This window comes from Schistocerca cancellata, chromosome 1 (genome assembly GCF_023864275.1).
Source record: "Schistocerca cancellata isolate TAMUIC-IGC-003103 chromosome 1, iqSchCanc2.1, whole genome shotgun sequence".
Taxonomy (NCBI): domain Eukaryota; kingdom Metazoa; phylum Arthropoda; class Insecta; order Orthoptera; family Acrididae; genus Schistocerca; species Schistocerca cancellata.
Genome location: NC_064626.1, coordinates 304,938,223 through 304,956,492, shown reverse-complemented (window position 1 = coordinate 304,956,492; position 18,270 = coordinate 304,938,223). Strand labels below are relative to the sequence as shown.

At 41.0% G+C, this 18,270-nt stretch overlaps 1 protein-coding gene across 2 annotated transcripts in view; it reads left to right on the top strand.

The window, feature by feature from the left end:
• LOC126172546 (cyclin-J) overlaps positions 1-18,270 on the top strand; it is a 69,241-nt gene that overhangs the window by 35,339 nt on the left and 15,632 nt on the right. For both annotated transcript variants that reach the window (XM_049920891.1, XM_049920893.1), the window contains exon 4: positions 8,724-9,008. In XM_049920891.1, coding sequence (XP_049776848.1) covers positions 8,724-9,008 — 285 coding nt within the window. The remainder of the gene's footprint in view (positions 1-8,723; positions 9,009-18,270) is intronic.

The following is an 18,270-nucleotide window of genomic DNA, read 5'->3' as shown; positions in this document are numbered from 1 at the left end:
AACATCCTCAAGTGCCTCAGCCACAGGTCTTGGGGAGCGGACAGGGCGCGTCTCCTTCAGTTTTATCGAGCTTTCGTGCGCTCACGGCTGGACTATGGCTGCACAGTATATGGGTCAGCGAGGCCGTCTTATTTGCGGATCCTTGACGCTGTTCACCATGCTGGGATTCGACTGGCTACGGGTGCTTATCGGACCAGTCCCGTACCCAGCCTCTGTGCTGAGGCTGGCGAACCGCCACTTACCATCCGGCGGCAGCTCCTGCTGGTGCGCCAAGCTTGTAAGTTTCTTGCAGCTCCCAGCTCGCCTGCTGACCATCTTGTTGCCCTTCCACCTCTGGATCGCCTTTTTTCCCGCCGTCCCCGGGCTACGTTGCCATTTGGGATCAGAGTGCACCGTGTGCTTGAGTCCCTCGGTGTGGAGTCTGTCCAACCCCAAATCCTGGGTTTTAACCGCCTGCCACCCTGGTTACTAATGAGGCCACGTGTGATTTTAGATTTATTGCAGTACAAGAGAGATTGCACTCCTGCCACCGTTTTTACTGGAGCATTTTCTGCTATTTTATCTGAGCACCACGACTATGTAGCTGTTTTTACGGATGGGTCGAAACAAGGGGATTCCGTGGGTTGCTCAGTTGTTTTTCTGGATCGTGTCCTCAAGGTCCGCCTGCCTCAGACTTTTACTGTCTTTGATGCAGAATTGTCTGCGATCTTGCGGTCACTGGAGCCGATGAGACTTTCTTCCTCTCTTAAATTTCTTGTCTGTTCCGATTCACTCAGTGCCCTTCAATCATTGCACCATTTGTATCCGGCGGATAAAGTAGTCCAGACCATCCAGGATGCCCTCCTCCGGCTACAGCGACTGGGGAAGGTTGTAGCTTTCTGCTGGGTTCCGGGGCATGTCGGCATTGCTGGGAATGAAAGGGCAGATCTCGCAGCCAAGGAGGCGTGTCTTGATCCACACGTATCTCAGTGTGCGATCCCGTTGCACGCACTCACCTCGCTGTTGAGCTCCCGAGTCATGTGTCGGTGGGAGGATGAGTGGCTGGAAGTGACTGACAATAAGCTCCGTCTAGTCAAGCCCACAACGTGTGTGTGGTGTACTTCCTTTCAGCCCTGTCGACGGGACGAGGTTCTCCTCACTCGGCTTCGAATAGGCCACAGCCCTTTGACGCATGGCTTCCTGCTCCGGCGAGAAGACCCTCCATTGTGTGGTGCTTGCGGCGTCCAGGTCACTGTGAGCCACATTTTACTGGATTGTGTTTTATTTTCTGACCAGCGGGCCTCGGCTGATTTGCCAGCGGACCTGCCAACTCTTTTAGGCAACACTCGGACGAATGTGGTTAAAGTTTTAAAGTTCTGTGCCTTGTCAAATGTTTTTACAAAGATTTTAGGGAGAGGATATTAATTTGCTCACTGTGTGACAAGCTCGCCCATCTTTTATGTAAGTGGCCAGCCGATGACACTTTCCTGTGTCATTTTTGTTGCTATGTTTTCCCTTCCCTTAGCTTTTACTTTCTTATGTAGTAATTTCTCTATTTTCCTGCTTTCTTTGAATGTGTTTTTCAGTTTTATTAGGTCTCTCCACATTCGTTCCTTTTAATGTGTGTCAGGGCGCTGATGACCTCGATGTTGAGCGCCCATAAACCCCAACACACACACACACATTTCTTCAATCTAACAAGGTGTGGATCCCAAACACTTGACCAGTTTTCTAGAATGGATTGTTAAAGTGTTCTGTATATGGTTTCCTTCATAGGTGAGGTACACTTTCCTAGAATTCTTCCAATAAATCGAAGTCAGCCATTCACCTCCCCTATAACCGACCTTATTTGTTAATTCATTTCATATTGTTTTGCAATGTTACTCAAAGATCATTAATACTGTATTCAAACATTACAGGATTGTTTTTCATGTTACCTTTCATTAGGAACGCGGATGCACTCAGCGACTGTGATATGATTCATAAATGATAGAGCACAGCAATCAGTTATCCTTTTTTGCAGGTTTTCTTTGGCAAATCTAGATTTTGGCTAGTCATTATCAATGCACTATTTCATAGTATCAATGCATGTGAGTCTCCTGTTGTTCAGGCGTCTGTCACAGTTCTTTCAAGGCAGTCTTGGGAGAAATATGACAGATGCCCAAACAACAGGGCACTGACATGCATTGCTACTATGAAATAGTGCATGATAATGGTTAGGCAACAGCCAAAATCTAGATTTAGCGAATAAAATGTGCGAAAAAGAATGACTGACTGCTGTGCTTTATCATTTGTGGAGGATTGCTTTTCCTACTCATCTGCACTAACTTATAGGTTCCCACATTTAGAGCAAGCAGGCATTCATCAAACAACAAAATATTCTATCCAAGTCATCCTGTATCCTCATACAATCACCCAAGGATGACACTTTTCTGTATGCCACAGCACGATCGGCAACCAACCACAGATTGTTGCTCACACATCCCGTCAGATTGTTTATGTGTGTATAGAACAAGAGCAGTCCTGTCACATTTCGCCATGACACTCCTGACAGTACTTTATTTCCAATGGACACTTGCCGTCCAGGACAACACACTGGGTTGTGCATCACTTGAAAAGTCCTGTTCTCAGACTTGAGTTTACAAGATGGCTTCCGTGTTGACAACCTGACTCCATTTGCTACTATTTTTCCTGACCTTTCTTCTACAGCCATTTTGACCAACTTTCACATGGTCCCTGTTCCAGTTTTTGACCACTCTTTTTTCTAAATTCCACAGTAGTGTGTCCTGTCCAAATGAGGTGGCCAAACGTAGCGCACCAACTGTCCATTTTGCAAATCAATTTTAAGCACCCCTTGCAGGAATAACTTGCATTACACACACCAAAACTCAATTTGGTAGTTTACCTGCTGTGTGTGCTTTTTTCTTTTTTTGGGGGGGGGGGGGGGGATCATCATGACAAAGCAGTTAAAACATTTAAAACATAAACATAGGTGTAAGAAATTAACAAAACAATGACTTATTAATTAAAACCTTGATAGTTGATAACAAATCTGGACTGGAATTTCAGTGGCACTGCTTCATGGCTTCTCTGTGTAAAGTTCTCATTTTTTTACTGTGGCATTGTTTGTGAAAGAAAACCCAGTCTCCTCACTGCAGGTGGCTGGTGCACACGACCACACTCCAAGCTACTGCAATGCTCGACACTGCTCAAACTATCAGATTTCTGAATTCATCAGAACAAGCATTCAGATGTAACTCATTCTGTTCATCCAGCACTAATTCTAGTCACCATTTTCTGTGTACAGGAAACATAGAGGATAATGTGGAAGTGTTGCATAATGCGTGAATTACTGAACCTACTCAAAGAAATGGAAATTTATATGGACAGAAAATGACAACTGGAATTACTGCAGAATGAACAGGGTGAGTTTAACCCGAATACTTATTTTGATGTGTTCAAAAACCTACTAGTCTGATCAGCATCAAGTGCCACAGCAGCTTGTTGTGCGGTCGTGTGCACTGCCAACAGCGGCAAGAAGAATGGGCCTTCTTCCACAAGTTTTGCCAGTGAAATCCCACTCTGAATGTGTTATTAACTATCAAGGTTTTAATTAATAGTCTTTGTTTTGTTAATTACCTTACACTTACAGTTATGGTTTAATTGTTTTGTCATGATGAAAGGTCTCGATTTATAGATGTGATGCTATTGTTAAACTTCTTATTCTGACTTTTAAACAATTGTGTTTTTTGCTTTGCCAGGCTAGGAGCTTCCCATTATTACTCTTTACACCTTTTATGTGGATTTTAAATATGGATCTAATTTCACATGTTTTATGTCAGTTCATGTTTTATTGTCAGGCGCTCGTTTTGCCATGTGAAGTAATTTTAATTAGTGCCCATGCATATTGCATCTTAACTATTACATTTATGATACTGGTTACTCATGTACCCAAGTTATAGTGCCTTCTGCTGACCTCAGTTGTTTGTATAAATATCAGACGCATCCAGGCCATGACCAGCACTTACTGTGTACCTATATGTGCAGATTTTGAAATTGATTCCTACATCAGAATATTTTATAGTATTTGTGGCTGGTACACATGGTCGTTAGTAATGTAAAATTTTTATTTTATTTTATTTTATTTTTTTTTTTTTCTTTCTTTTTTCTTTTGTATCACTAGGCCTGTTATAGATTTAGCTTCAGCTAATTGTGCAGTTGGTTACACCACTGTTTCTTATTTCTAACAGATCTGAAGATGGCAATAGCTGAAACTAGTAATAAGGAAATGCAAAAATTGTGTGGTCAAGACGGACCTTTGCAAATAAAGTGCCACAATATGACCATGGACTCATTTACAGACTTGATGTCTTCAGTTGATAGAACAGGGATGTACATACTAAAAATATCCAATGAAACCTGTGCCCTCTACTTCCTAGTATTTCAGACCAGAAGAAGGCTGTTATTGTTGTTTGGCAAAATCAAATACAGAACTGCAGCAAACAAGTATTTTAATCATCTCTGACTGAATATTTTAGAGAATGTCACAAGACGACAGCAAATTACTTAGTAGGTTCCTGTGCTATTTTAGTAATTTCTGTACCAAGTAACATGCATTTTAAAAAAAAGTTATTCCCAGCAAATGATGCTGATTTACATGTGTCTGAATTCAGTTTCAACAGTCAGCCAGTGCAACACTTGGAAAAATCAGTGTAACAATTATATTCAGCTGCAAGGGAGCTCTACTTATGGTAGCAACCAAATCTAACAGTCACTTTTAAATAATTCTGAAAGGAGCAAGGTGGTGCTGTGATTAAGACAGTAGACTCACATCTTGGAGAACTGTGGTCCAATTATCTGCCTGGCCATCCAGGTTTAGGTTTTCTATTGTTTCCCTACATCACTAAAATGCCTGAATTTCACATTCGGAAATTGCACAACCTATTTCTTTAACTGTCCTCCAATACATTATGTAAGCGGCCATCAAAATGTTTCCATTTGAGGACGTTGCTGCAGCATATGTTCAACCCAGCACAACTCCAGTGTGGGTATATAGGCACCGACATGTAGAAAAGGTGTTAGTGTGGCATTTGTGCCTTTCCGATGTACATGCAGAAACATGAACTAGGTGACATTACTACCAAACGCATCCAAACGGGACGTGTGCTGTTATTCTTTTCTTGGCTGCCAAGGGACAAATACCAGTATACAGCCATCGGGGAATGAAGAATCTGTATGAGGCAGCATGTTTGTTGAAAATCGTCATCGTGGAATGGCATACCAATTCCATGCTTGTCACAATTCGTCACAGGATGCCAGTTGATATGAGAGGCCAGCTTCGTCCATTACAGACAACAACAAACAGGTGGCTGATGATGTGATTAGGACGGATCATCGTGCAACCATCTGTCCGCTACAAAAGGAGCTCAACATCAGCTTTGTAACATCCGGTACATTATCCGGCAGGAGTTAGGCTAATGTAAGGTTGGCAGCCATTGGATACCCCGGGTGTTGAATGCTGGACAAAAAGCAAACTGAATGACTGTCTGCCTGAAGCACCTGATGTGTTTGTGTTGAAGGCAACATGTTCCTTAAGCACATTGTTACAGGCAACATTAGCTGGTGCCACTACTGGGAACCACAGTTGAAAGTGTTGATGGATCAGTAGTGTCATCGATCATCCCCACGTCCCAAGTAGTTGGAGCTAGTCATCTGCAGTAAAAGTGATGCTCACCCAGTTCTTTGATTACCAGGGTCCATTGCTTATTGATTTCAAGGAACTTATTGTCTCTGTCACTGGGAGATGGTACTGCCCACTGCTAGAAGAATTATAACGTGCAATTAAAGCACGAAATATCCAGGAAAATTGTGACTAATGTGTGCTGCTGCTTCATGACAACACATTTCCATATCACAAATGTCATAATGCAGAAGTTACACCAGCTCAAGTGAGATATGCTTGAGCACCCGCCCTATAGTCTTGATCTCTCCCTATGTGATGATTATTATGCTTTTGGTCCCTTAAAAAAAAAGGCCTTGAAGAGTCAACAATTCCTGTTGGATAAGGATGTGCAGCAGACAGTTATGAGTATCTTCAGCCTGCTGTGTGAGTGGGATGATTGCCTCAATGTTTATGGTGATTTTCCTGATTGACATTGCAATTGTAAGGCCTTCAAACAGAAACTTTTTGGTTGCCCTTATAATATAATTAGTGGGAATTGCCCTATTCCTCCTTCCTTTCTTTTCTAATTCTGAATAAATGTATTGATAACTTAAAAGCTATTGTTAATTTGAAACCACAAGAAAATAAATTAAAAAAAACTTCACTATTTATGGGATGCAGCACACAAATGAGGCACCTATTTCAATTTATTAAGCTACTACATTATAACCAGTGCAAGTTGCCATCATTGCATTTGAATATTATCCCTAGCCCCACGTGCTAGTTGCAAAAATAAGAATAAAACTCCTTGGGATATCTCTTCCATATTTTGAAGAGCATTCAGCTCAGATTCCAACTGTGTCTCATGTCTGATGGCTGTACATCACAGCCTTTGCTTAAGAGAGGGACATTTGAAACAACTCAAGAAACAGAGAAACTATGAACATGCATTCTTCCTGCTGGTGCCATAGTTGAGATTTTACATGCACATGAGAAATGTCTGACAGCTCTAATCATCTATTGACTTTTTGTTGTGGTGCTGAATTTTATGGCTAAAATCGTTTGTTACTGTCAAATCAACGTTACGAAATATTATTAACTAATTGCACACATAAGGTGTGAGGCTGTTTTTTTTTTTAAATTCAAGCTTTATTTCCGTGAAGATCATTGCACATGTAAGTAAAAGCTGCTTTACTTTTCACATTATGAGCTGTCTGTGTTAATCACTGTTGGAAAACAGTGGCATCTCATAAGCAATGTTGTACAGCACTCATTCTCCTGACGTGAAGGGTACTGTAATAGTCAGTTCAACTCTCTTTGTAAAAGCTGTACAGGTGTTACTAGTGGTAACAACGAACTTTGTCACCATAGATGCTAAAGCATTAGCTTTTTTTAATATGTCCCACAAGTAAGTTCTTTGCCTCTATTAACAAGAGAATAAAGGTTGTGGTAATGAAATGTTTTTGTATAGGTGTCTGGAGATTATGTTCTGTGAGGAAAGTAAAGAAGACAATATATTAACTTTCTTATGTAAGTCGTAATTTTGTAGGAATAGTAATTAATTGCGTAATGTATGTATTGGCAAACAACTTTGCAGAAGTGAAAGAAAAACTCAACATGACTCCTGTCTAGTTGAAGATGAGGGTGTGAAACTATCAGAACATTTCATGGAGCTAATAATAATAATAATAACAACAACAACCCTTTGCTGCATATTTTATTTGGGAATTAAGTTTGTAACAGTTGTAATGTAGCATAAAATACATTATGGATCTTGCTAAATCATTGATCTACTCATGATATTACACAAATGTGTCCATAAACCAGGATGACAATGAGTCACTAGGAGGTGCATTTGGCAAATTTGTGTTACAGTGATGCTGATACATGGTATACTAGAAAACTAGGAATGGGTTTGCACATTCAATGTCTGGCGTACTTGCCAACAGCATACAGATTTGGTGCCCTAGAATAAGGATCAAGTATGCACTACTGCAGCTTATCCTGTGGATCTTGTGGCTTCTGGTAATGTCTCCCATTGCAGGACAAGTGCCATTTGGAGGTCAGCACTGGTCTGCACTAGAGGTAGAGCTCCATTCCTTCAGCTTAGCCTTTCTGATGCATCTTCAATTAGATTTTGTTTCCAAGAATAATTTAGTTACTATAGCTGCATGATATCTCTATCTTGTAGATACTGGTCCACTAGCCCAGCTATGTATGGTTGAGCACAATCATCATCCAGGAAGCCATGATGGTGTCACACATACAAGAATACTGGTGGCACCACATTGGTCACTTTAAACACTATTGGCAGGGTTGTAACCTGTTGCATAGGCGTGCCGTGCCAAATAATATGTGAGACTTGCTCTCCAAGCTAAACTACTTCTCCTTGCCCATAGCTGTAACCAACATTTTCTTGGCCCACTCACAGTGAGCAAGACACCACATTTGCTGTGCCACATGGTGCCTTTGTGCCTTTGGCAGGTTGATGAGTATACAGAGGAACGTCATGAAGCTACTGACATGAAATCTGATGGGAGATGGGCATCCAAGATGCTGCTGTAAGGCCTCAAACCAAAGCAGTTTTAGCAATTAGATACCTCAGGGTGACAATGACCCTGCCACTGGATTGTGATGTGCAGTCAGTCATGCCTGTACTATCATTGACTGTTTTCTCCTGTTATGAAATTTTGCATAATTTGATATTCAACTACTTTCCCATTCTGCACCAACTGTGATCGGACTCTAGTCTTATAATGATCATTTTAAGTGTTTGCTGTAATATGCTACCCTCTGTATCAAATACTGAGTGCCAAATACATAGACTGTTACTGGCTCATTTAAGTGGTCTCCTTCCAACATGCCATTTGTTATGTTTCCATAATGTCTCACTACAATTTAGTGTCATCTTGATGCAGTGTTTTCTAATGGGCCTTTGAAGATATTTTTATCTTATGGTCATGATTGTAGTTATGCAGCATAGACAGATTAAAAAACCCTAAGTAATTACAGATATTATTTATATTGCATGCAGTAAATAGCACATGACATATCTCACACTAATACACTGTTTTAATTGCAGCAAAATTTGAGGAGCGGGATATAAATGTACCAAAAGTATCTGATATGAATGCATTGATTGAAAGTCCATATCCAGTGGCTGAATTTCTTGCAATGGAATTCATGACTCTTCAGTTTCTTAAATGGAGTCTTGTGCACCCAACAGCTGCACATTTCGCTGAATTTTATGTGGTACATATCATTTCACCAGCAGATTTTAGCTCTGACAATCATTTTGAAACTTACAAAGATCTGCAACATGCTGCCCATCATTATATGAAAGAATTTTTGGATTATTCTCTTCAAGGTACAGTATGATGGCAAATAATTTACAAATTGTGTGACTGATAATAGCAAGTATTTTAAGTAGCTGGATATGCTCTGTTGTTAGAGAAGTGCCTGGATTTCTTGTGACAGAAATTCTGTTCGCTTAGTAAGTACATCTAAAAAACAAAATAAAAAAGAGAGCAACTAACAAAGAGAGGTATTATACTCAGTAGGAATACCTAATGTTCCCATAACTGTAAAATTTGTGTATAAAATTATGTGTGAATGGGATTTTAGGCATTAAGAAGTAAGGAAAATATGATTCCATGATGGAGAATTTCCAGAAATTCTGCACTTGTGTCATAGATTGTCATAGTTGTGGTTCCCCACACTCTTCTTCTTATCTTTGTAATTTGTGGATGGCAACATCTGGGCATGGATTTACTCAGCACTATTGAAAACTACCTGCGGTAAGAACACCTGGAAAACTACCTGTGGTAAGAATGCCAGTTTGCACCTATGGAGTGTGACCTATCCAGACAATAGCTGCAAGCAGTACTAAATCCAGAATTAAATGTTTAAATCTGTGTGCTAGTATACATAGCCTAAGCGTATTTGTATCCCATGAATTGTGATCCCTACACAAGAATGGAAACTTTGTATGAACACAGCGCAATTGTTGGCAGATGGCGTGATGCCAAGAGTGTCAGTAGTCCAAGAGACCTGAACATTGAAGGCTCACTATCATCTGACCTGAATTTGGAGCACATGAGGCCACTGCTGTAACAGTTACCACATCAGTGCCAGCTGCAGAATGAAAAGCTACAAGAACAGCAATTATTGGTGTATCAGCAGGATAGATTCCTCCAGCATTAAGAGTGACTGCACAAGAATGTAGTGTTCCTAACAAAGAAGTACCACAATGAGCAGTAGATATCACAGTGACACTAGATGCAAGTTCTGCCACCCTAACTATGGACTGTGTGTGTCAGCTGCCACCTACCTGAAGCAATAAGACCAGCCAACTGGAGCCGCATTGTTTGTTGCATCAACTGCATCTGCCTTGTTTGTTGCGTGTAGGGGCGTAAGTGCATCATGTGGCTTCAAGGCCCTGTTGCAATCGACTGACTGCTCATAGGTTCCATCCATTTTGTCAACACTGGCATAACACAGGATGCAACAAATTAGTCACATAATGGCACTGTTGAGAATCTCGGCAAAGACTGCAACACCTAATGGTTACACAATGCGGCAATCTTCAGTTGACAATTGACACAAGCTCAGATGTATGCGAGTATTTGCGAACCGTTTCATGAATTAAGTTATTATTTGTTCATCTGCTATAGTGTGTGTGGTGTTGCGGCTCAGTACCCCCACTTCCACACAAGACAGAGATTTACCTGGACAACAGAAGACTACCAGTGTGGTAATCTGGCTGGACACTAGTTGTTGTAAATCTATGTGCTACTGTATACTGTAAATGTGCCCTGGCAGGAAAAAAGATCATGACACCAACAAATAATTAATATAGTGTAATGAAATTGTGGGAATACATTTGTCTAGCAGGTGATTAACGTTGCAAGATCACAGGTTACTGTAAGCATGAACCAAGTGATATGGTGCAGTGGTTAGTGCACTGGACTCGCATCCGGGAGAGTGATTGTTCAAACCAGCATCCAACCATCCAGATTTAGGTTTCCCACGATTTCCCTAAATCGCTCCAGGCAAATGCCAGGATGGTTCCTTTGAAAGGGCATGGCTGATTTCCTTCCCTATCATTGACACAGTCCAAGCTTGTGCTCATCTCTAATGAACTCGATGTTGACGGGATGTTAAACGCAATCTTCCTTCCTTCCTTCCTTCAAGTGCGAGATAAGCCATTGCAAATGTGAAATGTTAATAACTGGTTTAACTGCCAGAAATTTTTTGAATGCAAGTATGCGAATGTGCATCCATTGTGTTGTGCAGTCGCCAGATGTCAGTTTGAGAGATGGAGGAGTTCCATGCCTGTTGCACTTGGTCGATCAATACAGGGATGGTTAATGCTGTTTGCGGATGATGCTGGAGTTGTCATCCAGTGATGTCCCATGTGTGCTTGAGTGAAGACAGGGCTTGGGATAGAGCAGGCCAAGGCAACATGTCACATTCTGTAGAGCATGTTTGGTTACAACAGTAGTATGTTCGTGAATGGTAGCACACCAGTCAAATGACCAGACTGACATACAAATTTGCAGTCAGAGTGCATGGGAGAACCTCAAGAATACTCCTGCACAAAATTGCATCTATACTTAACTCCAGGTTTATGTCCAGTATGTTGAGGATGCAGACACGTTAGTTGCAGGCCCTCCATTGGCCTCTTTCTAACCAACACTTGGCCATCACTGACAATGAGGCAGAATGAGCTTTCATCAGAAAACACAACAGACCCCCCACCCTGCCTTCCAAAGAGCTCGTGCTTGTCACCACTGAAGTTGTAAACGGTGGTGGTGGTTTGTGTTCAGTGGAATATACCCAGCAGGGCATCTGGCTCAGAGCTGTCATGAAGTAAGCAGTTTTTAAGGTTTTGTTGTATCACTGTGGTGCCAACTACTGTTCAAATTGCTGCTCAAGATGCAGTACGATGTGTCAGAGCCATATGCCAAACACAATGGTCTTCCCTCTCGGTAGTGCCATGTGGCTATCAAGAGCCCGGTCTTCTTGTGGCCGTACATTCTTGTGACCACTGCTGCCAGCAGTCATGTACAGTGGCTACATTTCTGCCAAATTTTTCTGCAGTTGTGCAGAAGGAATACCCAGTTTCTTGTAGCTTTGATCAAACTCAGTGATGTGTTGATAATGGCATCTTTATTGCCTTAAAGGCACTCTTTACTAACAAACTCACCATGTACAATCTCAGAGGTAGCTAATGCTCACAACTGTTGCAGCATGTATTTGAAACAACTTGATTTGCATCCTCAGAGTGGCACTATTATTGCCACTCTTATGTGACTCGCACAAAATTCAGAGACACATCATCTTTCAGATGCAATAATTCCCTCACCAACTTTTGTTTTTGTCAATTTTTTTTTTATTTTTAATTTTTTTTCCCTGTTGGTGCAGCACTTCAGCAGAATGTCTTAACAAAGTTTTTCTCCTTTTAAATATGAAATGATTTGATTACTAGTAGTTGTTCTGTTCCTTAAAGCAGCAAATCTCCTTTTACCTGCCTTTCTGTTATTCTAATCTGCTGCCGAGTGGAGTCCATTTCCTCATGTTGTACTTTCTGAAGAACTCTTACCCTGCTGTCTTTATGGGTCAATGTTTTCCCAACCTGGAAAGCCTAGGAACTTCGTGTACACTTTCAATGGCATTTTTCCGGTCCCCTTTTTATTTTTTTATTTTTTCAATTCTTTTCTTTCGTTTCCTAGCATTTAACTGGCACCAAAGAAGGTAGTGCAATGCTTATGGCATTAAACTCATATTTGGGAGGAGAAAGGTTCAAATCCTCATCCTGTCTTCCAGGTTCAGGTCTTCTGTGGCTTGTTTATGTCACTTATGGCAAATGCATGGATGGTTCCTTTGAAAAGAACATAGTTGATTTCCCTCCCCATCCTTGTCAGATCAGAGCTGCTGTTCATCGTCTAGTAACCTTGTCACTGTTGGGACATTAAACTTTAATCATCCCGCCTTTTTCTTTGAAATGGCTGGCTGTTGCAGTCTGAGCCGGTCAGTGGCACTGTCTTTTTCCTTCTTGACAATAACAGCAGTAGTAAACTTTAGAGCTGTCTGGTTTTATTTACTTTCTCATTCTATTGGGATTGAAGTACTCATGGTACACACGTAACATGGTAGCCTGTAAAAATTGCAGTGCCTGGTCTACTTTGCAAATGCACTGCCTCCTGCAGTAGTGTCCAATGACATGGATACAATCTGATATTTTATCCTTAAAAATGTTTTATAGACAACTTCTGTGACAGTACGTGTAAACTACAAATAAACAAACACAATGTAATCAGTCACTAAATTTTAATTTAATTCCTTAATTGACAATTTCTGTTAGGTAAAATATAAGTTGAGTGTATACAGGCTTGTGAATTTACAGACGTATATAAAAGTTTTATTTGAATAATACGAACTTAATCAACTAAATATTAAACAATAATGGAAATTTCTGGATGGAAAAATAAGTAAATAAGGGAAAGGCAACCACTTAACAATAAAGGAGTGTTGCGTGACACACACAAATGTAATATAAATCAGTTAAAACTAGGTTTTGAGCTCTTGCTGTTTTCGAAGTAGGGATATGCACATCCAAACATCCACACTAGCAGTGAGACTGGTTGCTTTTTTCATATTTTATGTAATTAAATAATAAGCTTCCAGTAGGAGATAAAAAGAAATTATTTAATGTAACTCGGAAAGTGGCAGCTTTTTGTAAATAGAGCAGCTTTCTTCTTATTTACGTGGGTAAATTTAGCTGGCATAAACTTGAAGATTAAGTATCCATTGTTACAGGTAGTTGAGCCACAATGGAAAAGGGTGGCGCAATTGATCCAGTAGACACAGTCTTAACACTTCAAACATTTATTTTAAAATTACACAGTCATGCCAGATTTGGTCACTATAATCCAACAACTACTTCCAATACAATTATCCAGTACAGTGTAAAAATTTCCAAATAAATTATTTCCTTGAGGAAACCACCATTTAAAAAATCATGTTACAACCATATCAATACTGATAGTAAAATTTACAATTTAACATCTTCAAAACTGAACCTTTTAGGCAAGTCTTTCAGTTATTATTTTCCCTTAGAAATGTTGGTTTGCTTAATGTTACTTAAACCAGTAATCTGCCAGCTTTTCACACTTACACACGAGGCAGAATAAGCATAACCAAATCCATTACCACTAAGCTTAGCAGAATATACAAGTGAATATACAAATTTTGTTTAGGACTTACGGAAGACTCAGTGGACCCATATGATCTTAGTGTTCACTTACATTGGTTTTGATAAAATTAGAAATGGGACATTGCTTCCCTTTTTGTAATGTCACAGCTATTACTAAACCACACACCTTATCCAGTGATATGCTCTCTCCATCTGCCACAGCCCACATAAATGCAAGACAGTGTCAGCTCTTACACCTGAAACTGTTTGGCATCAGATTTCAGAAATAGCAATAATTTTAGAAAGCAAATAACTTCAACTGCAGGCACTTGACACCACAGTCCCTTCTAACATTTCTGACTTAAAGTGTGAGTGTGAATCTGGGTTATTTCGGTTTATTCCCCCAAACCACCTTCCACTTATTTACGAGGTGACGTACTGGGAATTTGTAGCCACTCTTATTTACTGAATAGCCGGCTGCTGGAAACCCTCTTGACTTCTTCTCCATTGAATAACACTAGGTACAGGAATTTTTAGACTTTTTCTACTTATGAAATAAGTAGACATACAAACTTTGCTTTTCATCAATTAACGATGTATTTGACTTCCATACACCATAAAACTCTCACTTTCAACATAAATATACAACTTCCGGTAAGTCCCTCATACAGTCAAACATCAGAAACAAATTAAATTACAGTTAAAAGAAAGTTGGCTTTGACACCAGAACTTTTCTTAACATAAATCAGAAAATAAGTCTTGCCTATAACAAGGTTATGTCAAGAGTTTTCAGGAGTTCTTTTTCAACTGTCTTTGTTTTAATAACAATATTCAATGACCCAATAAGCACAGAGCTGTGTATAAACTCCATGGTTCTTCCTTACACACTCACTAAAACATCTATGGATTGCCCCACAGGTACTTGTCGGTGCTGTTCGTCCGCCACGTCTACTTTCTTCCTGCGACTGATTTTAAACCTGCTCACACAAACATGTGACGCGCAGTAGGTAGGATTCTGCCATCCCACACTCATGTCCAGAATATCGTGTGTTCAAGATTGTAGAAGGCTGATTGGTTCTAGAATTTACACAGAAATTCTCGAATCACTACATCCTGTAAGCAGCCTTTACAGTATGATTAATAAACAACCAGACATAAATGAATGTGAACTAATTGCGTAATTAGTGACAACTCCCAATTCATGAAACTCTTCAGCACAGCACACTTAAGCAACCATTTAGTCTCAAAGTCAGAGGCTGCACAATCCACAGAAGACAATGCTTTAACCACAAGGATGAGCAATGTTTGACTAAGCTGGTGAGTCTATAATATTGGCAAATGGCAGTATCTTTCACAAACTTTCAATTAGCCCAGTGACTTCATTGATACTTCATTTATCTGGTCACATGAGACATGTTAATGCACTGCTCTCTGCTTTGAGTCAGCATTCCTCTTACTTCCTCTGTGCATGATTCTAATAGCTCTTGCCAGCCTAGCTTGTATCAAGAAAGCAATGATACACTCACTCAGTGTTCCGCTATCCTTAAAAGCTTAAGTCTCTCTATACATCCATTCTCTCCCCTCACAACCACCAGTCATCAGGCTCTCGAAGCCCTGTCATTCCTCACATAAACCCCTTTACTCCTCAGAGAACTTCCACTTATACGGACAAAGCAGACTGGTCAACCAAAATTGACTAGTGCCAACCTAAATCGTCATGGCGTACACAGTCTTTTGTTAATAGATATCTTGTTTGACTTGTCCCACATCGCTGAAGGTTGTCATTCTGTATGGGATTTAAGGAACACTTGTGTAATTAATCAAAGACATGTTTTGGAGATTTGTTCCATTATCATTCATAGTTAAACAACATTGTTCCTACCGAACAACACTGTCAAAATTACCAGATATGGTTTAAATTTCACTTTTATTGCAGTCCCATTTGGTGGATTAATAAAATGAAGCACTTTTAGAACTGATGTTGTATATTTGCAATTATGGGCATAGGCATTTGCATTTTCCTCTTCATTTGAGCTTTTTACACTCTCCGTTAATGAACTGTACTATAGATGTTACTGGTACTTAGTGTTTCTGGCATACCAGTATTTTACAGATTTTTCTTGTGTCTTCCAGTGTGACGAGATTATAAGAAAGTTGTACATCAGTGAACACGGTGTTAACATATCTTAACAAACTACATTTTTACACAAATGACACAAATATGTCAGTCATACAATTTCAAAAATAGTTTGTAACATTTTCACTTAAATTCTGAAATTTTTATGGCATTTATTTTGAATATTTATTTTTCTCTATTTTGGTAAGTAATATGTGTTGTTGTACATACAGGAAGAGTATCTAACTATGGAAAGTCCATGTGGCACAGCCATGGGCACTTGCATGGCACCCTCCTAAACCAGCTTGTTTATGGGCCATCTAGAGGAAACCGTCCTAGCTTCCCAAAACCCCAAATATCTGGTCTGTGTTAGGTTCATTGATGGTATCGTCATATATATACTCGGTGCCAAGACACTCTATCTTCATTCCTTCACAAATTCAACACCTCATCAGTCCCCTTTACCTGGCCCTCCTCACCCAGATTGCTACTGTTCTGGACATTGACCTCCTGTCTGATGGCTCCATCCACACCTCTGTCCACATCAAACTCACCTATAGCCAACAGTACCTGCATTTTGCCAGCTGCCGTCCCTCCCATACAGCCTGCCCAACTGAGAATAACTTATCTGCAGTGAAAAGAACTCCAGTTCCCAGTTTGCTGAAGGTCTCACCTAAGCCTTCATAGGCAGACCCCATCCCCCAGCTCTAGTCCACAAACAGATTTGTCATGCCAGTTCTCCGCACATCCCTGATCCCTTCTGCCCCCCTGAAGAACCAGCCACAAAGGAGTACCCTTTTACCAGACAATATTACCCCGGACAAGAACAAGTGATCCACATCCTTCATCATGGCTTTATCTGTCATGGCCAGAAATGAGGGACATTCTACTCAAGAGCTTTTCCACCCCTCCTGAAATGATATGTTGCTACCCAACCCCAGCAACATCCTAGCCCATTCCTATGGCACTCTCAATCCCAACCTCATGCCACAGAGATCATATCCTTGTGGAAGATTCAGGAGCAAGACCTGCCCAATCTACCCACCCAGCTCTTCAGTCATGTCACAGGCTTATCCTCCCTCGTCAGAGGCCAGGCAGTCCGTGAAAGCAGCCATGCCATACATCAGCTCTGCTGCAGTCATTGCAGAGATTTTTATATAGGTATGATCAACAACCAGCTGTCCATCACCAAATTGTAGCCAAGAGTGAAGTAGACTAGCCTGTTGCCCAACATGCTGCTAAAAATAACATGCTTGATTTCAGTGACTGCTGCACAACCTGGGTCATCTGGATCCTTCCCTCCACCACCCACTTTTTTGAAGTGTATAGATTGGAGTTATTCTTGCAACACATCCTTTTCCCCCAGAACCATTCTGGCCTTCATCACCAGTACATGTGTGTTTTCACACCGTCCACACAGTAGTTTCTGCTCACTCTGTCCAATAACCTCGTCCCTATTTATGTCCAATCATTCTCATTGTGTGCCACTCTGCCATTTTACTTCCCCACTCCTCCCCTTTTCTACTCCCCCCATTCCCCACCACCGCTCTGCCCAACGGCCTCCCGATGTTCCGCTTGACAGCTTTGTCATGCTGCCATGTAGTCCCTGCATGCTCTGACAGACCTCACTCTTCTCTCTCACCACTCCCTGTCCCTCCCCCTTTCTCGCTCCACTCCACATTGCTACTTTCATTCAGTGTGACACTTGAATTTTTGAATTTTTGAATTTTGCTCAGTGCTGCCTCCCTCTCTGTCCCGTCTCTACCTCCCTCTCTGACCTCTCTTCACCTCCCTCTCACTCCCATCTCCACATCCCCCCTCCATCATCCACTCTCTCCCTCTTCATCTGCTTGTATTCATGCATGTGTGAATGTGTGTGATTTCATTTCCGCACAAGGCTTTAACCAGTGTTAAATGTGTCTTTTTCATTGTGCCTGTCTGTAACTCAGTGTGTCATGTTTATGTAAAGATGATCTGTAATACAATCATGTCAGCTAGTTCACTGTGTTTTCACAGAAACGTTAAAATAAATTTATTATTATCACCTGCCTGAAATTCATCAAAATGAACCTCTTACTTAAAACCACCTCATATCAAAGTGACTCAATATAACTCTACTATCCCCTCTCTCTCTCTCTCTCTCTCTCTCTCTCTCTCTCTCTCTCTCTCTCTCTCTCTCTCTACCCAAACCATCTTTACCAAAACCCTCTCCACCTCGCTCTCCCACCCCTCTGTCCCCCCTCGTCCCCCATCTGCCCCCCTCGTCCCCCATCTGCCCCCCTCGTCCCCCATCTGCCCCCCTCGTCCCCCATCTGC